Source organism: Balaenoptera acutorostrata, chromosome 15 (assembly GCF_949987535.1).
Source record: "Balaenoptera acutorostrata chromosome 15, mBalAcu1.1, whole genome shotgun sequence".
Taxonomy (NCBI): Eukaryota; Metazoa; Chordata; class Mammalia; order Artiodactyla; family Balaenopteridae; genus Balaenoptera; species Balaenoptera acutorostrata.
The window spans coordinates 73,341,869-73,366,799 of NC_080078.1; the positions used below are offsets into that span (position 1 = coordinate 73,341,869).

Consider the following 24,931-nt stretch of genomic DNA (forward strand, 5'->3'; position numbering starts at 1 on the left):
TTCCCTTAAAGATGCTGTGGTTAGAAATGTATATTATAAGTATTTCCATCCTAAAGAAGCTCTAGTTTCCAATGGAGTCTTGAATAGGTAAGCATATTGAAAACAGAAATGACTTTGCCAATGACTCTCCTCTTTCCTACGTGACTCTTCCCTTCTCACACATTGTTTTCTCTGGCCCTTTTTCCTTTCTTGCCTTTTTAAAAAATTTTATTATATCATAGTTTATTTTATTATATTACTTCTCATCCATCAAATTACATTCCTCCCATCTTTTGAAACCTTACTCCACATCACCTTTTTGACGGTTAGAATATATTCAGTTGCAAGTAAAGAAAACCCTATTCGGATGGGATTAAACAATACAGAGACTTTATTGATTCATGTCATTGAAAAGTCGAGAACTAGGGCAGGCTTTGGGTATGGATTGACTATAATATTTGTAAGGTCATCAGGGCTCCAGTTCCATTTCTCTGCAGTTCTTTTGGCTCTGCTCTCCTGTGGGGGGGAGCTGACTAGGTTTAGTAGTTCCCAAATTTGTATCCTCATGCCACACCATTTAGGGCAAGAGCATATGCCTTGGTCCAGCATTCCCAGCAATAGTAGACCTGGGGTTTGCTGTGACAGAGGGCATAGAATGCCCTGGTGGCACAGTTATGTCATATTCTCCACCCCTGGAACCTCGGATGAAGTCAGTTTTTTCTCATCCATTGGATCCTAAAACATAAATTAAGAGCTTTGAGAAAGTGAGAAATGAATGCATAAGGGGGCAACAACAGGGACCTTCTGGGAGCTTTTCCCTATATTCCAAACGATTCATTCCACACTTGAACTTGCCAGGTACTCTGCTGGGTCTGGAGATAGAGAGTCTAGAACACAGGACTAGAATGCGGGTCTAGTACATATTTGGACCTTTCCCTCAGGACTCAAGAAAGAGGAATTGATTCTTACATTTTCATGTTAACTTTTGCAGGCTTCCCAAAAGAGATGTAGGTGTGTAGGAGTACCTTTATTTGATTTTTAAGAATGGTATTTTGAACAAGTCGGCACAGTCCTTATATCTAATTCATAGTTACTATTAATGAATGGATTGTGAAATTCCTAAATTTTTTTGTTTACTAGATTTTAATTTTTTTCTTCAAGGGAAATTAGCCGAGCTGCAGGGAAGGCCGTGCCTGGGATCATTGAAGAGGAGAGCAGTGGAAACAATGCCCAGTGAGTGTATTTTCTGAGGCCACCTGAAGAGGATGTATTTGCCATTTGAAGAGTTTTCTTTTTCAAAGCGAAGCATTTTCATTTCTGATTACAAAAGTAATTCTCACCAAAAACCAGATTGATCAGTTCAAAAGGAAGAAAATAGAAGCCCTCCGGTGTAAATCCATGCCCCTCTCCCCAAAGATAATCCTTCTTAACAGTATTTAGATTTTTTTCGGGAATTCCCTGGCGGTCCAGTGGTTAGGACTCCGTGCTTCCACTGCAGGGGGCACGGGTTCAATCCCTGGTCAGGGAACTAAGATCCTGCATGCCTCACTGTGTGGCCAAAAAAAAAAAAAAATTGGTATTTAGATTTTTTTGATTTTTTTTCATATATAAAAATAGAGTTAGGTACTTTATCCTTTTTATGACTGGATTAAACTGGATGTATCCTAATCTAATCAATCTCCTATTATTGAACATCTAGGTAGTTTATAATATTCAGCTTTAATAATACCACCTAACATTTATTGAGCACTTACTATGTCACAGGCATGTATTATTACCTCATTTAATCCTCACAACAACCTATAAGGTTGTTGACACGATAACAGTTTAATTGCCCAAGCTCACTTGACTAGTAAGTGTCAGAACTGAGTTTCAAACCTAGGCAGTCTGCTCTAGGGCCTGTACTCTTAACTTCTTTTCCTTACTGTTATTATAAACAGTTTTATATTTGTTATAAATAACAAAGTACAAAGTGAACGTCTTTGTATGTACACTTTGTGCACTTAACGCTAATATCTTAGTAGGCCAGATTCTTAGCATTCAAATTTCTGGGTCAAAGGTCTTCCAGTCGATGATTGCCAAATGTGATGCATTGCCAAGTCACCCTCCAGGCTTTTGTAACATTTACAGTCCCTATGAACATGCCCCTTTTCCCTCTCTTGCCAGCATGGAATATTCTGTTGAAAATGATACCACTTTATTTTAACTTGCAATTCTTTTTTCTTTGTTTAAATAAATTTATTTATTTTTATTTATTTTATTTTTGCCTGCATTGGGTCTTCGTTGCTGTGCGTGGGCTTTTTCTAGTTGTGGAGAGCGGGGCTACTCTTCGTTGCGGGGCACGGGCTTCTCATTGTGGTGGCTTCTCTTGTTGGGAGCACAGGCTCTAGGCACGCGGGCTCTAGAGCGCAGGCTCAGTAGTTGTGGTGCCCGGGATTAGTTGCTCCGCGGTATGTGGGATCTTCCTGGGCCAGAGCTCGAACCCGTGTCCCCTGTGTTGGCAGGCGGATTCTTAACCACTGCGCCACCAGGGAAGCCCCAATTCTTTGATTATTATGAATGGGATGGCGTTTAAAGTCTACTGGCTGATTGTATTTATTCTGTGAATTTCCTGCTCACTGCTTTTATTGCCTGTTTTTCTATTGATGGTTTGTCTTTTCTTATTCGCTTATAAGACCTCCATGTGTTGCAAATGTTTTTCCCAGTTTACCTTTTTACATTGGGGTATTTTGCCCCATAGAAGTTGAATGTTTTTATATAATTAAAGCATATTACAAAGCTCTAGTAGTTAGAATAATGTGATACTAATACAGAAATAGTGAAAAATAAATTAAAAAATTAGAATCAGATCCAAAATATGTGGAAGGTAGGGGTTATTAGTTTATAGTTAAAGTGAGATTTCAAATTATTGGAGAATGAATGGTATAATTTTGGCTAATCATTTGGAAAAACATTTCCATTTTCATGCCACACCCCAAAATATATCTCAGATGGATTAAATCTTTAAATATTAAAAATGAAACCATAAAAAGCACTAAAAGAAACTATAGGTGAATGTTTTGTAATCTTAGAGTACAGAAGACCTTTTTTTTTTTTTAAAGGAATTCCTTTATTTTTATTTATTTATTTTTGGCTGTGTTAGGTCTTCGTTTCCGTGCAAGGGCTTTCTCTAGTTGCGGCAAGCGGGGGCCACTCTTCATCGCGGTGCACGGGCCTCTCGCTATCGCGGCCTCTCTCATTGCGGAGCACAGGCTCCAGACACGCAGGCTCAGTAGTTGTGGCTTACAGGCCCAGTTGCTCCGCGGCATGTGGGATCTTCCCAGACCAGGGCTCGAACCCGTATCCCCTGCATTGGCAGGCAGATTCTCAACCACTGCGCCACCAGGGAAGCCCTATACTCACATTTCTTAAAATACTTTATTAAACCTGTAGCTAGAGTGATACTAATTTTAAGTTAACAAACCAAAGCTTATAGAATATTTTCTGTTTGATTGTGACTTGCTCAAGAAACACTGAGATAATCTTCAAAAATTTTTTATTCATTAAAAAAAACCTTGAATATTTCTTTATTTCTTTCAGGGCTCTCACCTTTGTCTATCCTTTTGGTGCCACATTGAGTGTCATGAAACCAGCAGTGGCTGTTCTGTCCACAGGCTCTGTCTGTTTCCCACTTAACAGACCCATCCTGGCTTTCTATCACTCGAAGGTACAGCCTTTCTTAGATAAGGGTGGATATGTAATTTTTTTTCCTGAGATAGTAAGAACTACTTTAGTTTCCATGGGGTTTCATATATTTTCTCTTTTTTTTTTTGGCTGCGCCACTATATGGGATCTTAGTTTCCCGACCGGGGATTGAACTCATGCCCCCTGCAGTGGAAGCTCGGAGTCCTAACCACTGGACCACCAGGGAACTCCCATATTTTCTCATTGGTCTTCACAATAGTCCTGTGAAGTAGGATTTCAATTAACTACATTTTACTTATGGGGAAACAGTGGATTGTCCAGTCATTGATGGAGTCAAAGACTATACCTAGCTCTTATTCTAGATCCAAAGCCTTTCCACTGTAGCATGAGGCTACTGTAGTATAACTGTCTTTGACTACCAGCTCTCACCATCAGTATAAGAGAATCCATTCAGAGAAAGGTTGAGTTAGCAACCTATACCACAATGCACAGAATTGTGCTGCTGGTGTTTTAGTGTATCCGAGGAAAACATACCAGAAGACTAGTTGTTCAGTTCTCATCCTGGAAACCCCACAAAATGTGGGAACAGGTGGTCCCAGAGGACACAGCCGTTTTCATTATCACCCCACATATCCACTGCCTTTTAATTCATGTTTGCTGAATTCACCTTCATCTGTCTACCAAGACTTGGAATTCACCAGCTGACCTCTCAGTTTTTCTCCAGAGACTACACATGTCTCTAGCTACACATGATTCTATTTTTCTTTGTGGGACCTAAGTATTACTTTTCCCTCTCATATTTAAAAGCTCTGATGTCATTTTTATTAGGAAATAAATAAATGTCTATGCTGTGTTTGAAAGATGATATTTAGACAAAATTGGTATAGCTATTAATGGTAGTTAGTCTCTCCTAAACAGCAGGAAATACTGTTTTAAAATTAAAGTGTTATTGGACCTCCCTGGTTGTCTAGTGATTAAGACTCTGTGCTTCCACTGCAAGGGGCATGGGTTCGATCCCTGGTCCGGGAACTAAGATCCCGCAGGCCCCACGGCACGGCCAAAAAAACCAAATTAACATGTTATTAAATGATTCAACATGTGGAAATAACTGTTTACATTAAATGTCTGTTTATAGGCACAGAAGTAATGAGACACCATCTTAAGGGGCCTCTGGTAGTATAATACTAGAACTGTTATAATTATTTGATTTTTTAACTGTGCACAGAGATTTTACCTGGCTTAATCAGTGGATTTTTATGGAGCGTCTGTTGGGTACAGAATTCTGTGCTAAGTGTGGTGATTCTTCTAGAATTCATGAGATTATCATGTGCTCATTGCCTAGCTATTTAAAGCCCATTTTCTCCTCCTGATAGACTTTCAGTCCTGCCTTATAAACACAGTCTTTCAGAGAGGTTGTTGCCTGTCACTCTTGTTGGTGAGATGAAGCAGTGATCCCAGGGAGAGCCTCTGTCTGGAACCCATAGCAGGGCCAGGCTAGCACCGGAGCGTTCTGCCTCCTTGCCCAGGGCCGTTGCCTTCGTTGAGCTTATCATGGTCCTTTCTAGGTCTTTGGTTTACTGGGATAGACTCATTAACATTGAAGGAGCAAATTGGTCCTTGAGTAGACATACTCTTATTTAATTGGAGCAAATTATAGACAGTTGCTGGAAAAGGAAGCTGAAGACAATGGTAGAATCAGTCAGGACAGAATAAAAGGATTAAAAGACAATGTATAATCTATTTGAAATAAATGAGGTAGGGAAAAGAAAATACAGTTGACTCTTGAGCAGTGCAGGGGTTTGAGGTGCCAGCCCTCCACACAGTGGAAAATCGTGTGTTACAGAGTCAGTCCTCTGTATGTGCGGTTGTGCATCTGCGAATTCAACCAACCACGGATCGTGTAGTACAGTACTCTTTACTACTGAAAAAAATTCGCTAGTAAGTGGACCCATGCAGTTCAAACCCATGTTGTTCAAGGGTCAACTGTATACTAAGGAAAAGATAATATAAATCTGACTGTGGGTAGAGGTATAGGTATTTACTCACCTACAGGGATTCAAATCGCAGCCCAGTTCATTCAGTCATGTCCCTGTTATTTCTATAGAATTCCACCCAATTCACTTCTATTCTCAGTAACCTATCTGTTTGCAGTGGTTATGGTATAGTAATCGTATTATTTTTCCTCTGAAGCATTTGCTTTTAATGTGGGACAGGTCAGAGTTTGTTTTGCAAATTTTGTTTTATTTACAGAATTTGTACATTTGTAGCTCAACAGCTCTGCTTAGGTGTCATTCTTTCCCAGTATGGTTGCAGTTGTGCCTGTTCTCTGTATGTGATGTTGCTAGAAAATCTGATTTCATTTTGTGTTTTTAATATTGCACTGTTTTTTTTCTCATTACAAAGATAATATATGCTCATTGTAGAAAAATTTTTAAATGCAGAGATGCACTACTCTGAGGCAGCCCAGGCTGACGTTTTGATCATTTTCTCCCACTTTTGCTTGTGCCTCATTTTTGTTTACTTGCCTCACAGGCTTTAAACTCCAATAGCTGTACAATTGATGGTACACTTTTTTTTAAACTAATGTTATGACAGAAGCATTTTCCCGTATTACTGAGAAACCTTTCTAATATATAATTTAACAACTGGGGGAGGTTCCATTATTCTTAACCATATTTCTGTGGGTGAACATTTGGATTTGTTTCTAATCTTTTGTGATTATGACTATAAAGTTGTGCAGAGTTTTTGGTATATTTTATACTGCTTTGTTGCATTTGTTGACAGTTTCAGCAACATTGTGTCAAAGAAGTTACTTCACTAAACCTGACCAACACTGTTTATAGTCATTTTTTTCTTATTAATCTGATAAGAAAAAGTACTTTGTTTTGATTTTTTTAAATTACTAATATTAAAGTTTTTATTATTAACCAGTCGTTTATTTTGTGAACTTTTCGTGCTTGTGGCTTAGTTTTCTGTTTGGATCTTAAATACTGTTTTTTGGTATTCATAGATGTCTAAATCTTCACAGATTATCTGTGGATTTGTCTGTTTTTTCCTTTAAGATTATGATTTTCATTTATAATTTCACTAACAATGGGAAAATACTGTCGAACCAATTTACACTGCTTTCTATTAAAGTCAAACTGAAGGGTATAGAAGTGTCTAAATTGAGAAGCAGGTTGGAATATAGTTGTTATCATAATTGACATTTCTAGACCATTAAAATGCCCAGGTGAATTGGCACTTCTTAGTATATAAGACATTTGCTCACATGGTTGTAATGATAAGTGTTTGGGGACTGAGATGCACGTGGTACATTTTGGGATCTGAATATCTGACACTGCTTTGTCATCAACAGAGCCAAGGTGGGAAACTGGCAGTGCTTGGCTCATGTCACATGTTCAGTGACCAATATTTGGATAAAGAAGAAAACAGCAAAATCATGGTAAGCTCTTCTCTTTTATCTAATGAATAATATGTATGATTTTCCTGTCATTAAAAAAAAAAATACTGCTGAGTTCATCTAGTTATTTAAAACCAGCTATTCAGAACCCGTTATACACCAGGCACTAAGGATACAAAGATGAGTCAGGCATAGTCTCTGCTCTGAAAAAGTATATAGGACCCTGAGAGAGAATGTGAGAGACGGAGAAGTAAATCCAGGAGGACGTGGGGAGCGTTTCTAAGCACACCACCCCGGGCTGGGAGCCACCCTGGAGAAGTGGGGAGGAGCAGACCCAAGCAGGGCCTCCCGTATAGAGCCTAGGAACTCAAACTTTCTTCGAAAAGCCACGGGGAGCCCTCGTAGAGTGTCCAGCAGCCTTGGGCATAGTCAGATCTGTGAGTGCAGAAGATGGAAGGGAGAGGGCAATCTGGAGCCAGTTAGGAGGCTGGCAGAGAAGGAACAAGGACCTGAATGAAGGCAGGGAAGGTGTGAGTGGGGGGAGGGGCTGGCCAGCACGAGTGGGATTTAGGAGGAGTTATGATAGGACTGTCCCTGATTGAGGCGGGGAAGGAGGGAAAGGCATGGCAAGTGCAAAAGAAACATGTCCTGTGAAGGGTGACAGGGTGCAGGCCAGAGCTGGATGTTGGTGTGATGCCAGTGACTCACTCAACCAGAGGGAGAAGGTCCCGCTGAGCTTTCTCATTAATGAAATAAGTTCCTTCAGCCTTAAGGGTTATTGTCTTATTGAGAGATTGATTTAAGATCTCGTTTCTGGGAATTCCCTGGTGGTCCGGTGGTTAGGACTCTGCACTTTCACTGTCAAGGGCTTGGTTTCAATCCCTGGTTGGGGAACTAAGATCCCACAAGCTGTGAGCTGTGGCCAAAAAAAAAAAAAAAGGATCTTGTTTCTGTAGAATCTACATGAAGTTCCAACGTCTTTATCACATTCTGGGGGCATCTTGTTATATTGTACTTTTTAAGTCCAGACTGTCATCAGCACATTACACAGGGATTGTTTCAGAACAGTGAACAAATTTTAATAAATTCTGGCTGGTGATTAAAGGTTAGAGTGCCCTAAGATAAATGATAAATTTCCAATAATAAAAATGGCACTAGGGTAAGGAAAACTTTGCAGTTTTCATATGATTTCACCAAGATAAAGGTGGCTACCCTTTTTCAAATCACTGGTGTGTATTCTCTTTCCCTTTATCATTTTTCTTGATTGGTTTAATTCTCTAGTCCTGCCCTCAGCTTTCTCAAATAACCAAATGGGTAATTCTGTGTTTATTTTTTTAAATTTAGGATGTTGTTTTCCAGTGGCTCACAACAGGAGACATCCACCTAAACCAGATTGATGCTGAGGACCCAGAGGTAGGAGGTTATGAATCATTAAAAAAAAACTTTGAAATGAAGACTGGGTCCAGCTTCTCAGCACCACTTCTAACAGTTCCAAAGGAATATCTATCTCTTACTTTATCTGTTAGACAGATGGCAAGAAGTGATGCTTTTTGGCGAGATGAAGGCCACGTTGTAAAAAAATAATAAATCAATGAATTATGTAATTCGTCGTAGAATTCAATGGGGTGGGAGCCTCTCTCTGTATATGTAATAATTGGAATTTAATGTATGCTCTCTGGCCCAAACTTTCAGAATCAGTATCTGTAGAGAAATACTTCTTTCAAAAATATGAAGGTTATAAAAATAATTTTTTCATGAAGAAACGAAGACCATCAGAATTTAAGTTTTAAACTCTCATTTTGTTGCCTTTAGGAATAACAATCCTAAGGGCATTATGATAATACTTACCAGACAAATCAGAGTGGTGAGACCAGCACTGGACTAGGAACCAGTAACTACATTCTAGGTCCCGCTCCACCATGAGCCCTGGGACCTTAAGCAGGTTATTTCTGACCTTTTTCATCTTAGTTTTCTCATTAGTTTTGGGGACACTAATACCTGTGTTCTTTGTCTCACAGGATAATTGTGAGGCCTAAATGAATAGATGTAAATTTACTTGTTAAACTAAAGGCTGTAAAAAGAGCTATATATCTGTCAAGACTTTTAAAAAACTCTTGTATTTATTATCTACCAAGCACTGTATATCACATACTTGCACATAAATCATCTTGTTTAAACCTTACCACAGCCCTGGAAGGTAGATGGTCTTATTCTCATTTTACAGATGAGGAAACTGAAATTCTGCAGGATTGTAATAGGCCCAAAGAGCAAGCAATTACAGAGCTGGGACTCAAACCCAGGTCTCCTAATTCAAAGTCTACTCGTTCTTTCTTTAGTTCTGTGTTTCTTAAACTCTGAAATGTCAGGAAAATGATTTCTTGGCGATGGGTAGCAGGTCCCTCTTGCGTCTCCCTCCCACCCTCCTTATCCCACCCCTCTAGGTGGTCACAAAGCACCGAGCTGATCTCCCTGGGGAGCACTCTTTTTATGTTTCTGTCTGGACACCTAAGGCCTTGCTACTTGTCTGAACTAGGATTTTGTAGCAGGCTTCTGTGCGGAGCTAAGAATCAGCCACGGGACCTTTGGGATTGCTGGGCCCATACTTATCTCTGTGCCGTGACCTGGGTGTATGTTCTGCCATAGTCAGCGCCCTTGTCACTGCTCTCACCTTCATCCCTGTCCTATTAGAGGGTTGAAGCCTCTACAACAGCCAAATAGTGCTAGGAAGAGCATTTATCTGTTGATGCTTCTCCCTTGTTTCTTGTCTAAAAAAAAAGTTTGAGAATTGGGGGAGTTTTCGACGCTTGGCATATAGAGAAAAGTGAGCCTGTTTGTGTGACGTCTCACTTCCATCACGCTCAGGCATGTTTCCCCAAGTGCTGGCTCTGGAGAATGTGGAACAGTATGTTGTGGGTGACTTCAGAGACCAGTTTTTAAAACTATCACCAAGTTGGCCTTGTTAGAAGTCAAGGCTAAATGCAGTTCAAAGGGAAATTAGGAATACACAAACTCCTGGTTGCCAGCATGCATTTATTTAAACTTAAATTTATTGCTCGACTAGGTAATGCCTTCACATAGTTTGGAATTCAAAAGCATACACAATGAACAGTCTTCCTTATGTCTTTGCCCAGCCACCTGGTTCCCCTCCCCAGTGACAGCAGTCTTAGCAGTTTCTTGTATGTTCTTCCAGAGATATTTTATATAGAGATAAGCAAGTATGCATGTGTGTATGCTCTCCTTCCCCCTTGTTTTACCCAAATGGTGCTATGTACGCTTTGTATATATATATATATATATATATACGCTTTTGTATATACTGCTGTCTAGCACCTTGCTTTTTATAATTACCAGTATGTCTTGGAGGTTTTTCCATACTTATTCATAAAGAGCTTTCTTTTGATTGTTTTTTGTTTTGTTTTTTGAAAACTGAATTTTCCATTATTTGTACTGTGGTGTATTTAACCAGTCTCCTATTGATGGTCATTTAGGTTTTCCCGGTCTTTTACTGTTACCAACAGACAGCACATGTCATCATTAAGGGTTCTCAGCAGTGCTGCAGGCATGTCCTCGGCTAGGTGAGAAGGGCTGGGGTCTAGTGTCCAAGGAGGGGTTGCCTGTGCTGGGGTCACAGGTGGTTCGTACACAGGACAGGAGAGAAAGCAGAGTGTATGGCCCAGATGCTAGTGGGTGGAGAGAGGATAGATGTTGAAATGGGAGCTGGTGGACTTTCTTTTATGATTGTGTCGGTTTTCTCACTGGTGTAGAAAATAAGGTCATCAGCTAAAATTAAGAGGTAGAAAATCATATTAGATGGTTGAAGTGACGGAAGGAAAGTGTTGCCTACGAGAATGGGAAAAGGGAATGAACTTGAGAATTGATGGCTGAGCACTCAAGATCAGTGTGTAATGAAAAGGAGACCAGTCAGCAGGATTGTGCGTTTCTCCAGCCATATTCAGCTGTGTGCGGACCAGCATGAATCATTGCAGAGCTGGGTTTTGTCAGCGTTGGGGATTACCCAGGTGACCTTTGTCCTTCTTTCCACCGAGAGTGGCTTATTTAAGGTTTAGTTGTCAGTGATCATGAACAGTGAGATGTCTTAGCAAGAGAGTAGAAATGTTGCAGATTTAGACCTGAGGCGCTGGAGACCAGACAGAGTAGATTCTTGCCCCTGCTCTGCTGAAAGGAACCCTCTTGTGGCTTTCAGATTTCCGACTACATGATGCTGCCCGACACGGCCACCCTGTCCGAGCGGCTGCGAGTGTGTCTCCAGGAGGGCGATGAGAACCCTCGGGACTTCACCACCCTCTTCGACCTGTCCGTTTACCAGCTGGATACCACTTCCCTCCCCAAGGTCATCAAGTCAGTACCTCGGCTCTCTCAGCTGCTCTGCACTCCATTGGGTGTTCGGTTTGAAAACACTAGCCTGGGGGCGGGAGTTAGGGGCACGGCAAGTGCGGTGTGCAAGGCAAGTGCGGTGTGCAAAACGTGTTCTCAGACCTGTGATGAGGTTGGCCGAGATAGCTGGGAGTTTGGGGCGGGGCTTGATACAGAGGAAACTGCCAGCAGTTGTCAGCTCCTGCTGTGCTCCAGGCTCTGTATTGGACATTTAGAGAAACCAACTTGTTCCGGTTTGCCCAGGACATTCCTGGTCTGAGCACAGAGAGTCCCACGTCCCAGAGACCCCCCTCAGTAAACCAAGGTGGGCAGTCACCCTGTGAGCACTCCACACTGTGCCTTCATTTAATACTTTCAGTGGTCCTCTGAGTTACCTGCCTCACTTCCAGCTGAGGAAACTGAGGTTTAGAGAGGGAAAGGATTCTCCCACGGTGGGAGCAGGGATCTCGAGCCAGGCCTGAGTGTCTTTCAGTCCAGTCCTTGACTCTGTTTCCTGCCGGCTTTGTTGGTGTTGTTCTGCATCCCTAACAACGGGCAGGGACTAACATTTTTGAGCATCTCTGGCCTGGTACAGGATCTACATCTGGATAAACCAAAGGCTGAAGGCACAGTACAGATGATTGTCTAACGTCCTGGCCCTGTACTTATGTTCAAGGTCATCAAGCACTCATAGAGCTCTGGCTGTGCTGAGCACCGTACCTAAAGTGTATGGTTTTATGGAGGAGACAGACAAAAGCTGTGATGCAAGGTTAATCTAGTGCTAAATGTGAAATGTAAAACTGGAGGCCATGGCATAATGAGGAAAGAGAATTCGATTCTGACGGGTGAGCAGGGAAGGCTTTAAGAAAGAGAGGGGCCGTTTTAGCCAGGCATTGAGGATTTCAGAAAACATTTCTGGGTGACTTGTGTCTGCTTGGCCCTCTGATGGGTGGTGCACTTTAAAGGGTGAGAGGATTTCAGGAGATGGTTTGGGGTGTTGGGAGAGAACATTCTGCAGGGAGGTTGCTTTCTGAGCAAAGGCAGGGTATGTCCAGGCAGGGAAGTTCATTCCTAGTTGCCATTTGAACTGCATTTAGCCTTGCCTCCTAACAAGCACCATGTTAATTTTGTTATGTACGTTGCTTTATCATGTAATAATCATAATACAGTTATTCTCCCTGTTTTACATATGAGGACACTGAGGCACAGAGAAGATAAGTGAGTTGCTTAAGGTCACACGGCTAGTTTTCGGTGGCACCTGAATTTGAATCCAGCCAGTCTTAACCCTGAACCTGGGAAGAAATTATCTGGAGATTTATTACTGTAGGAAGTTAGAGAGTCTCTAAAAAAAGAGAGCAACACTGACATCCCCAGAGCCGCCAGGGCATCTCTGTCACCCCCTCAGCACCTGCAGCCTGCAGGTGACAGCCAGGTTGTAAATCCTGGCTGCACATTTGGCTCTTCATTTGCTTGGTTTTGAGCTCCGACGCTCTCCTTCTAACTCAGGGCTTTTCTTAGAATAACAGAAGTTCCATCAGGCCGCTCCACTGGCTGCTTCCAGTCTAACCGGCTGCTGCCGTTTTGACTCGCTTCTCCCCTGATGCAGGTGGACCAGGCCATCACGACCATTCTTCAGTGTTGAATGAGAGATTGCTTGGAACTGTCTGCTATTTTAGTGTCGGCAGAGTCAGGTGGTGGATGTTTCAGAGGCTTGGACGGCTCTTTTGATTGTATTTGTCTTTCATACCACTGCAAAGGGCAGGAGTTATTGGTTTACAGTTTCTGTGTGGAGCTCTGAGGTATTTTTATTCACATGTAACAACTTTTGAATGCAGTTTTTCTTTTTGAGTAAAAATTGCATTCGTCATTAAATATGTATGTCAGCTGTAGGGTATTGCTCTGAAGTGACTTCATTTGTCCAGCCGGTCTTTGTTGATGCCTGTGGGGTGTGAGGTAGAGACAAACAGTGTGGCGTCCCTGCCCTCAGAGTTCATGGTGGGATGGAGAGTGAGACATGGGCAGTGAAAATGCACCACCAAAGGTCAGGCCAGAGTATTCTGGAATATAGAGCAGCCCCATTTCACAGATTTGTGTATAGCAATGGCATTTATTCGTCCCCTTTTCCCATATTGATCATCTTTCTGAATTAGGTTTTGCTTGCTTTTAAGATTAGCTTCTCCACCCATTCCCCACCCCCATCAAGTACATGTTGGCCACTAGTAGGAGGAAGATCTGGGCAGGTGGTGAGCCGAGTGGAGAAAGGGAAGACTTAATGGAATTCATTTTATTACTTACACAGGGCTTCAGCACAGTCCGCTCTATCTAGGGACAGAAAACAGAATATCATGGCTAGAATGACCAAGGCCAGGACTTGGCAGCAGGGTTCTTTGTGTGTGTGTACTAGGACCTTTAGCTTAGAACTGCCTCTAATTCTGCCATCTGGGTAGACTGAGTCGCGGGGCTTCTGGTTGGCAGGGATTAGCCAGGTCTGAGTTCTGATCTTGCCTTTGTTGCTTCCTAAGCACATGACCTTGGGGAGCTGCTTCAACTCTATACCTCTGTTTCCTCTTCAGAGATTACAGCCACTGCCCAGGGCTGTTTTGAGGCTTACATGAAATAAGTGCCTCGCACAGGGTCAGGCACAGCACGTGGCATGTGGTAGATGCCCAAGGAAAGTTATTTCTCTTCTCTCCGTGGGGATCATCTGCTCATTGCTAGGAAAGACTCTCCCCAAGCATCTGGGATTAGTGGAGGTGGTGACGGCATAAGCTCAGCGAGCCGTCTTTCTGCGGTCATAGACCTGTCTCCTTTCTGAAAGCACCCCTACAGAGAAACCGGCATGAACTTTGTCCACACCCCTTGGCATTTGCTTGCTTAGATGAATTTTGAAAGGCCACAAATGAGCACACAATTTAAGTTGGGTGAGTGAGTATATTTTAATTTGCCTCATTCCCAGAGGAGGTCACAGAGCTTGTACAATCTATACCCCGATGCAAAAGGTCAAATTAAGGTTTGGGAGAACGGAGGCAAAGGGGAAGCCGCAATAAAAAAACTACCGTGGGGGAAGGTCAGCCCTTGACTCCATTAACTCCTTCGTGCCGTTCTCACTCCGCCACAGCTGCTCTGGCTGCCCTGCTGTTCCGTGAAAATGTCTCTCTCCCCTTTCCCCCTTCTCCTTGCTCTGGCCTCTGCCTGGGACGCCTCTGAGGGAGACTGCCTGACCTGCCGCTCCCCTCACGCAGGGCTGCTCTGGCAAGGCCCCACTCCCTGCCCCTTCCCTGTCTCTGTCCCTCTCTCCTGATTGGCTTTTCTTCCTAATGCTTATTAATCCCTGGCATCTTGGCTTTTGTTTATTGTGTGTCTCTCTTCCGCTAGAATGTCAGTCCCACGAGGGCCTGCCTTGGTCTCTTTTTTCCCCTGCTGCTGTCCTCCTGGCAGATAAAACTGCCTGGTACACAGTAGGTGTTCAGTAGATGTTTGTGGAGTGAATGAGCACACAGAAGTGCATATCCTGTGGATCTGTTCAGTCGCCAGAAGCAGACTTCAGATTTGACTCCTGTCTCTTGATGGTGAAAACGAATAAGGAGACACAGTGAGTTACAAGATTCACGGTGTCCAGTGGGTAAAAATTAAAAGCCTATTTAGGAGAAGCCCGATAGGAAACTTGAATGAACTTTCCCTTTCAGTTCTCAATAAAGTTACACTGTCTGTTGCAGTAGAGAAGATTCCTGAAAGGATCGTTACATTACATGTAACAATACATTTTGTGTGATTTTTATTTTTTTTGCCAAAGTGCTGAGCCTCCTGATCGCTGGAGATGAGCACCGTGCGATCAATTAGACGTGCTCTGCATCAGTGTCTCATCTTGATTCCTGCTTGTTTATCTTCTTCTTAACACAGGGCTCACGAGCAGCTAAACGTGAAACATGAACCGCTCCAGCTCATCCAACCTCAGTTTGAGACGCCGCTGCCAGCCCTTCAGCCAGCGGTGAGTGGGTGTGTGGGGGGCATCCTGCCGCAGAGCCCCGCTGTTGCTGGCCTCGTGTGGAGCTGGCCTCCTCATGGGGTCATGTTTCTCTGGCTCGAAACATGCATAGAGACCAAACCTGTTAGTATTCTACAGGGACTTCCATTTGGTGTAGTTCCCAACTGAGGAATCAAGGGTGTGGGCCTCTCTGGCTGTTAAACATTTCCTATCTTGTGGGGTTGAAGGGCATGTATGAGAATTCCTGGCTGAAAAGGAGGAAGAGCTTTGTGCTAGAAAGCTTTGAGCTCTCCAGGCAACAGGCACTTAGATTCACAGCACAGTTCTAAGAGCCCAGGGGACAGTCATGTGTCTATAGGTTATTTTTCAACATTCCAGTCCAGCGTGAGCTCCACTTGCCTTCAAAATTGTCTTATCCCACCACATTCTGGAATGTTATGAGCCAGTTGGCTTCACCTTGGTAACCTGAAAATCGGCCACAGTGGAAGTGTTTACAAAACGGGAAATGACAAATGCTACAGATCAGGCCTCTTGTTTTGAGTGATAGCTCAACATTTATCAGCACACCACTGCTTCATACCTGCGAATTCTGGCTATAAGTTCAGCACTTCCTACATTAATCTACATCTGTTTCCCCAATTTCTGTACCTGAAGAACTCATCATCAGATGAGAAACGACTCATGTAATCAAATGTTCAACACAAATTTGCACAAAATGCAAATAAGCCGGATAAGCCCCAAGCTGTGTGTCCTTGCATGAGTTAATGGGCGCTGGTACATCAGCTTGGCGAGTTTGGCGGTGTGCTTGGAGCTGGTTCTGCTGGGTTGCTTGCACTGGGCCGCCGTCTTGCTTGCTGTGGTCTCATGGGTTAGGGCAGAAGGAGGTGATGGGCGCTGGGCGGTTCACCGTCTCATTTTCCTTACGTCTCCTTACCATCAGTTATGGCTTTGGATGTGCTCTTTCGTGAAAGACCTTATTGCCTTTTAGGTTTTCCCTCCTAGTTTCAGGGAATTATCACCCCCTCCGCTGGAGCTGTTTGACTTAGATGAGACGTTCTCCTCTGAGAAGGCCCGGCTTGCTCAGATCACCAATAAGTGTGAGTGTGGTCAAATTCTTGTTTGTTTTCTTTTGTGAGTTTTATTAAATTGTGAATTTCTGAGATTTGCCGTGAAAGAAAGCTTAGAGTTTGCTTAGGGAGAACAGAATATGAATGGAAGTATAAAAGCACAATTTTTGTTCATTTCCTGTGAATGATGTGGCCTGTTTCGCTAGGGGTCAGTTAGCCCAGTGAGCTAGAGCGTGCTGCCAAGCAGAGGCCAGGGTCTCAGCTTTAATTCCTGTGTGTCTTCAGTTCTGACCTGTTGGGTGACCCCAGGATGAACTCTGACTCTGGCTGCCTCTTAGCAAATCTAGGCCATTGGTCACAGGAGCCGTTGAATAAAAAAATTCAGTCAGGGCCAAGAGAATTACAGAGACTTCAGATTGGAAGGGATTCTAGAGAGAGTCAAGTGTGCCCACCCTGACCCGTGGGTGAGGAAATGAGGCTCCGGGCCGCACAGCTGCAGGGTGAGTGGTGCTCCTGACTCTCGGCCCCGTGCCCCTCCTGACATACCCTTCCTCCAGCACAGCAGGTGGGCCTGCACACAGGGACTCAGAGACATAAAATTGAGGCAGTGACCCCACTCCTGGGAATCTAACCTAGGGAGATAAATGAAGGTACACAGATGACTACGACGTTACTTATTAAAAAATAAAATACAATTGGGAATAGCCTTAGTGTTCACTCACAGGGAAATGGTAGTAAATTGCACCCCATTCAATCAGTGGAACAGTATGTAGTCATTATAAAAGAGGGTTACAAAGGCCAGGGGGTGACACTGAGATTCCTAAATGAAGAAAGCAAGATATAAAACTGTACTTAGAGTAGGATCCCAACTATGTGAACATCTGTATGTGCTCGAAGACCAGAAAGGAATGTGCAAAAATGAAAATAGTTCAATGTCAGACACCTTTACTGCATCTCTGTTCCATGCCAGGCATTGTGGTAGGCGCTAGGCAATCCGAAATTAGCAAGACCTAGTAATTAGTCCAGTGGGCATAATAGACCTGTGAAGGATCAGACCCTTTGACCCTGCGTTTCTGTTTCTAGTGGTTTATCCTGCAGAAATCCTAGTAGAAATGCATAACAGAAAAGATACAGAGATATTAATTGTAGCATTCAAAAAATAGACAACAGTCTAATAGTCCATCAGTAGGAGAATTGGTTTAAAAAAAATGAGACAAAGTGGAATATTATACATCTGTTAAAAGAAAGATGTGGAGCATAAGCTTTGACATGGAATGTCCATGTTACATCGTTAAATGATGACGGCAACTTACGGAACTGTTATAGTTTGATCCCATTTTTTTACACATATGTAGACATGTAGGCATACATGGCAGTAATTATCCTAGGAAGTATCGGTGGGGGTAGAGCTAGAGTGAGAGATCATTTCTATCATAACTTTAAAAATGCAAATCAGAGGGGAAGAAAAGAAATTACTGGAAAAGAAAATAGTGTAAGTAGGGCAGTAATGGCTGTCCATCCTTGATACAGGGCTGGGGATGGTTACACAGAGAATTATGGATGATTTTTTCTTTCTTTTATTTCCTTTCCTATAATATTGCTATAATAAATGCTATTTAAAATACCCCTGGGACTTCCCTGGCAATACAGTGGTTAAGACTTCACGCTTCCACTGCTGGGGGCGCGGGTTCGATCCCTGGTCAGGGAACTGAGATCCTGCAAGCTGCACAGTGCGGCCAAAAAAATTTTTTTAATAAATAATATAAATAAAATAAAATACCCATATGTCCTTCACAGAATGATCCTTGCGGCAATCAGAGAATGGTAATTTGATTCCCCGCTGGTTGCTCCTGTTCTTTGTAATGTAGGAATGCCAGATCTGGTAATAGCGAGCCAGAACCTGGCTGGCTTTATTCTAATTAGGAGTGTCACACTTTTGTCCTAATTTACAAAAACATCACATCAGAGATCTCTACAGTTTGTCACTGTTTAAGTCCTTTGGTCACATTACCCAAGGGAGAGGTGAGTGATCTTGAGAGATGTAGGAACCCGAAAGGGATACCCAAACCACAGTGAGTCTGTACTTGGGGAAGGGCAGAGTCAAGGGTGAATCTGACTGCCCCAACTGTGCTTAGGTACTGAAGAAGACCTGGAATTCTACATCAGGAAGTGTGGTGACATCCTTGGAGTCACCAATAAACTACCAAAGGACCAGCAAGATGCCAAACATATCCTCGAGCACATCTTCTTCCAAGTGGTAGAATTCAAGAAATTGAACCAGGTACAGAACCCAGAAGGCCCACTCAAGTGGGAGTCCTTCCAGTGGTGATATCATCCATAAACTGGACTTCTCGTGTTCCATGCCATTCATTCATTCATTCATTCATTCTGCAGGCATTTCACTATCTACTAGGTGAACAAAACAGACGATGTTCTGTGCACTTATGGGACGTATATCTAGCTGGAGGAGACAGTAAACAATAAACGTAATATATAAGTAAATCGCATAGGATGCTAGGAGATGATAAGCGCTATTAAAAAGTAGAGCAGGGTCAGAGGGATCAGTGTGCTGAATGTGGTGATATTAAATAGGGTGGTCAGGATAGGCCACACTACAAAGCTGACATGGGAGCAAAGACTTGAAGGTGTTGAGGGAGTTGGCCATGGAGATAGCTGGGGGACAAGTATCCCAGGCAGAGAGAAGACCTGTGCAGAGTCCCTAAGGCTGGGCTCTGCCTGGCTTGTTTGAGGGACAGCAGTAACGCCTGTGTGGCAGGAGATAACTGAACCAAGGATGGAGCAGCAGGACGTGAGGTCAGCACCTTATGTTAGAAATCCTCTTGCCCAGGGCTGAGGACCAAGAACTTAAAAATTATGCCTGGCCTTCATCTTACCTATCCCTGGACAGGATTTCTAAAATTAAATGTCCAACCAAGGTTGGTAAATGGGCATTCATTTATATACTACTGATGAGAGAATAAGCTGGTTCCACTTTTATGGAGATATTTTTTATAATATCGTTCAGAAGCCCTAAATATATATATGTATACCTTTGACCCAGCAATTCTAATGCTTAGAATTTGTCTTAATAATATAATCCTGGGATTTCCCTGGCGGTCCAGTGGTTAAGACTCCACACTTCCACTGCAGGGGGCACAGATTCAATCCCTGGGTGGGGAACTAAGATCCTGCATGCCATGTGGCATGGCCAAAATATATATATATATTCCTGAATGTGTGTAGATTTACCAGTCAGGATGCTCAGTGAAGCATTGTTTTAATAGAAGAAAAACTTTCATCAGTAGGGAACTAGTTAAGTACCTACGGTGCATCCATAAGATTAAGAATGTTTAGAAGGATGTTTAAGGACTTAGGAAGACATTCATGATACAGTAAATGGGGTGGGGGGAAAGGCCTATAAAACAGTATAAAGAGAAAGTCCATTTTTCATACACACACACAGACACACACAGGATTTTAGATGCTGAACAGAAAGACTGATGAGGATCTGAGCCACTACTGGCGGGGTCTGGCTCTGCTGGGTACTCATACTATAATATACGCCTCATATGTGCCGTCACGGTGCTAGATGTCAGGTCTGTGGCAGTGAATGCAGTCCTTGCTGTCTGCCTGAGCTACGTGCAGTGAGCGAGACAGGAACATCTGGGCAATTAGAGTGCTCTGAGATCAGTACCAGGAAAGCAACTCAGAGGCAAGGTATTAGTATACTTGCTCAGCACTGAAATGTGGGATGGGGGCCAGGTAGATTCCCAACAGTACTTACCTTGGTGGTAAGGCAGGGTCAGGCCCCTAAGGCCAAGGTAAGAAGTCTGGTGTGGTGTCTGCATCAGTACCTTCAAATGTATTTGCTCCCCACTCCTCACGGTGGGTGGTGGGCTGTGGTCAAAGCCCTGTCCTGGTCGTGAAAACTTAATCCTTGGGCTGGATTTAGCCTTAAAGTCCAGAGATTACCTATGTGTCCCAATTAATGATGATTTAGAATCTCTAATCAAAGTCCAAAACAACAAAGAATTCACATTTCAGGTTTTGAACTGAAATTCTAAAATTCTATATCTTATTCCCTCATCCAGGAACATGATGTTGATACAAGTGAAACGGCATTCCAGAACAATTTCTGAGGACCAAGCCTCTTCAAGCATTTTCTGCCTCCTGATTCTCTCTTTATAAACTCTTTTTGAATTGTCCCTCAATTCTTTATCAAAATTGTCTATACAGTCTTTCTTCTATGAGCTGTGGAAGGTCTGTGCATCTTCTATAGTGCCCAGAGTGGGATAACATTTCTAACTTCTGTAAGATATGTTCCATTTTTTAAATTAAATCTGTTTGAATCTGTACTTTTTAAACTTATGCATCAGTCTCTCATTGAAGTCTTTTCTTTCGACTCCAGTTATAGATTTGAGTCTCTTTTATCAGAAGCATAAGTAACTCTCAAGCTTATGAATACTGTACAGCTTTTGGACTAGCTCAAAAGGATAGAAAACAAACTTAACCCACAGTCTGTTTGCCCCACTGTACCTAATGAGAAAGGTAAAATAGTTGATAGGTATCTTCCTTCCATAGCTCACTCACTCCTTCATCTCCCAGCTGCACACAGGCACAACCATTTGGAGGCTGTTGCCTTCACCCACACTTTGTCCCTCTCCTCTGAGCTCCTGAACCACTCAGTTCTATCATCATTTTAGGTTATAATGCAGGGCAAAATGTGATCACCTGTCCCAAGGACAATGGGAGAGACTGTACCTGCTTGAATGGAGCAGTTGATGTGGAAATGCACAGCATTTGTGCATTGTGCAAATGTACTGGATACACTGGGAACCAGCTTTGGGGAAAGCCTGAAAGCCAGATAGAAGATTGCAGAACCACTGCCAGTGTGTAAGGGATATGGTGCAATGGGAATAGCTTAGCTGGTGGGTTCTGTGAAGATAGAACTTTAGAAGGAAGGCCCTTAGGGGGAGTGTCGTATAACTCCAAGAGGAAGTAACGAGAGCGTGGATTTAAGATGCTGTTGTAGGAAAGGTGGCATTCTGAAATAGATTTGGTCTGGGCGTTAGAGGTCAGGTTGGCAAGATTTTGAGCCTGATTGCCTGGGACAGTGGTGGAGTTTTTGGAAGACAGGGATTCTGAAGGGCGAGCTGTTTCAGAGCATAAGAACCAGTTGAGACAATGGCAATTCGTGCAAGTGGTAATAACCAGTAAATAGCTAGAAATACCTAACTAAGGCTTAGGAAAGATGTCCAGTCTCAAGATCTGAGTTGTTCACATGGAGTTGATAATTGAAGCCAGGAAAATAGTCTGTCGAGGAATTAACATTTTTGGAAGTTCATTTTTTAAAATTTTTATTGGAGTATAGTTGCTTTACAGTGTTGTGTTAGTTTCTGCTGTACAGCCAAGTGAATAGTTATACGTATACATATATCTCCTCTTTTTTAGATTTCCTTCCCATTTAGGTCACCACAGAGCATTCAGTAGAGTTCCCTGTGCTATATAGTAGGTTCTCATTAGTTATCTATTTTATACATTTTTGGAAATTTAAAACCTTGGGAAGAAAGGCTCAAGTCACATCCTGAATTTCAAATGATTTATTCATGTTAAAGCTCTGTAGGCTTCCATTCTCTCACACTGAAGCCCTAGTGCAGGGCTTATTCAGAGTAGCCAAGCCAGAACACAGTGTTAGGGATGGGGGAGGCCACTTTGCTCAAAGGGCAGAACCTGGGGGCCAGCTGAGAACAAGCAGCTGTGGAACAGCAGGGAGTGTCATGGTAATGTATTTGGAATACATTCCAAAAACGTGCTCAACCATTACCTCCCATCCCATGTGCTCTTCTCTTACACTGTGGTTTTGGTTCTCCTGCCATTGAGAAGTGAGATCTGTTCCCTCCCTCTCAATCTGGCAGTATGTTAATGACACTGTGACTTCTGAGGCTAGGTCATAGAAGGCTATACAGCTTCTGCCTGGTTCACTTGGGGCACTCGGAGCCTCCATACAAGTCTGCGGCCACCTGGATGGGCTACGTGGATATGCCATGTATAGATGTTCTGGCCAACAGCCCGAGGTCCCAACCTATACAAGCATCACCTGCTAAACACGTGAACGAAGAGGACTCCAAACATGAAGTCACCCCTAGTCTTCTGAGTTGTCCTAGTTGAGTTCCCAGACATCATGGAGCAGAGAGACAAGCTGTCCCTGCTCTGACCTTCCTGAGTTCCTGACCCACAGAATCTATGAACATAATAAAATGGCAGTTTTAAGCCATTAATTTGGAGTAAACTGTTATGCAGCAATAGATAACTACAATTTTATTTTTTATTGAGGTAACACTGGTGTATAACATTCTGTGTTTCATGTGTACATTACATTTCTACTTCTCTGTTTCCTACAGTGTGCTCACCACCAAAACTTTAGTTTCCATCTGTCACCACACAGTTGATCCCTTTTATCCATTTTGCCCTCCCCCCTGCCTCTTCCCCTCTGGTAACCACTACTCTGTTCTTTGTATCTACAATTTTATTTTTTATCTTTTTATAAATTTACTTATTTATTTATTTTTGGCTGCGTTGGGTCTTCATTGCTGTGCGTGGGTTTTTAGTTGTGGCGAGCGGGGGCTTCTCATTGCAGTGGTTTCTCTTGTTGCAAAGCACGGGCTCTAGGCACGTGGGCTTCAGTAGTTGTGGCGTGCGGGCTCAGTAGTTGTGGCTCGCAAGCTTAGTTGCTCCGCGGCATGTAGGATCTTCCCAGACCAGGGCTCAAATCCATGTCCGCTGCATTGGCAGGCAGATTCTTAACCACTGCGCCACCAGAGAAGTCCCATACCTACAATTTTAGAAGGAACTTTTTGGATCTGAATCTAATCCAACTTCAGTTTCCAGCTGGGACACAGAAGACTAGGGAGACCTAGGTCCAGAGGAGCACTGCCTGCCTGCTAACCTGGAGCTTCTCCCCCCACACTCCTGACTCGAGAAGGTTCCTCGGAGGGAGCAAAGCCTGTCCTACCATGCGTCAGCCGCCTTTTCCCCTTCATCTATGGGTGACTTGTGGCAAGGATGTATGTTTTCCCCCAACTTCTTATGAAAAACGAAACATACAGAAAAGTGGTAAGAATAGTACAATAAACACCAGTACCCACCAACTTTCAAAAGTTAACATATTGCCATATATATACTTTATGTGTGTATTTTTCTTACTGAACATCTGAAATTAAATTTCAGACATTATAATACTTTACCCCTTAATATACATCATTGTATAACTACAATACACCATTATCATATCTAATATTTAATATTTATTCAGATGTCTCCCAACTGTCCCCAAAATGTTTTATAGATGTTTTTTCAATACAGGATCCAGTCAAGTTTCACATATTGGATTTGTCTCTTTAGTCTCTTTAAATCCAATACACAGTCTCCCTACCTCTTTCTTTTGTGCCTTTTTCTTTCCTTTTTTTTTTTAAATGACATTGACTTTTTGAAGAGAGTAAATTAGGTGTCCCACATTCTAGATTTATCCGATGTCTATTAACTTGTCCCTTTATCTCCTCTATTTCCTGCATACTGGAAGTTAGACATAAAAGGCTAGCTTTGAATTAAACATTTTTGGCAAGAATATTTCATAGGTGATGCTATGTATAATGTCAGATTGGTCCACTATTAGTGAAGTTAAGTCTAAACAATTGGTTAAGATAACGAGCAGGGCTGTTTTAAAATTCAAACATGAGCCCTTTATCCCAGATGCTGTTCACCTATGTGCACATCCTTTTTCTGGCACATAAGCCACTTGAGATGAAAAAGTTAACTGACTCGAACAAGTGTTTCAACTTCACTCTAAAAAAAACACACACACATACACACAAAACAACAATAAAGTGATAGCACCAGTCCTAGCAGGTAGCAACGAAAAAAAAAAAATTGTTGGAGACTTTATTTGTTGAACTCAAAAAATCTCTCATCAGAGAAATGTTAGTATCAAAACAAAGAGGAAAGGGCTTCCCTGGTGGCACAGTGGTTAAGAATCTGCCTGCCAATGCAAGGGACACGGGTTCGATTCCTGGCCCGGGAAGATCCCACATGCCGCGGAGCAACTAAGCCCGTGCGCCACAACTACTGAGCCTGAGCTCTAGAGCCCGCAAGCCACAACTACTGAGCCCATGTGCCACAACTAGAGAAAGCCCACGCTCGGCAATGAAGACCCAACACAGTCATAAATAAATAAATTTATTTATTTAAAAAAAAAACGAAGAGGAGGGACTTCCCTGGTGGCCCAGTGGTAGAGAATCCACCTTGCAATGCAGGGGACGCCAGTTCGATCCCTGGCCTGGGGAACTAAGATCCCACATGCCGCGGGGCAACTAAGCCCACGGGCCACAAGTACTGAGCTCTCACACCTCAACTAGAGAGCCTGCATGCCACAAACTACAGAGC

At 42.8% G+C, this 24,931-nt stretch overlaps 1 protein-coding gene across 6 annotated transcripts in view; it reads left to right on the plus strand.

Annotated features, from left to right (window-relative positions):
• IFT52 (intraflagellar transport 52) overlaps positions 1-20,856 on the plus strand; it is a 28,817-nt gene extending 7,961 nt beyond the window's left edge. For 2 of the 6 annotated variants that reach the window (XM_007193102.3, XM_028169335.2), the window contains 10 exons: positions 12-87; positions 1,141-1,212; positions 3,559-3,685; positions 7,022-7,108; positions 8,411-8,479; positions 11,271-11,425; positions 15,341-15,428; positions 16,414-16,522; positions 18,628-18,773; positions 20,584-20,856. In XM_007193102.3, the coding sequence (XP_007193164.2) occupies positions 12-87; positions 1,141-1,212; positions 3,559-3,685; positions 7,022-7,108; positions 8,411-8,479; positions 11,271-11,425; positions 15,341-15,428; positions 16,414-16,522; positions 18,628-18,773; positions 20,584-20,631 (977 nt within the window). In that variant the 3' untranslated portion in view covers positions 20,632-20,856. The remainder of the gene's footprint in view (positions 1-11; positions 88-1,140; positions 1,213-3,558; positions 3,686-7,021; positions 7,109-8,410; positions 8,480-11,270; positions 11,426-15,340; positions 15,429-16,413; positions 16,523-18,627; positions 18,774-20,583) is intronic. The other 4 variants (XM_028169337.2, XM_057529603.1, XM_028169338.2 and 1 more) reach the window with 2 other exon arrangements.
• Positions 20,857-24,931: the final 4,075 nt, after the last annotated feature.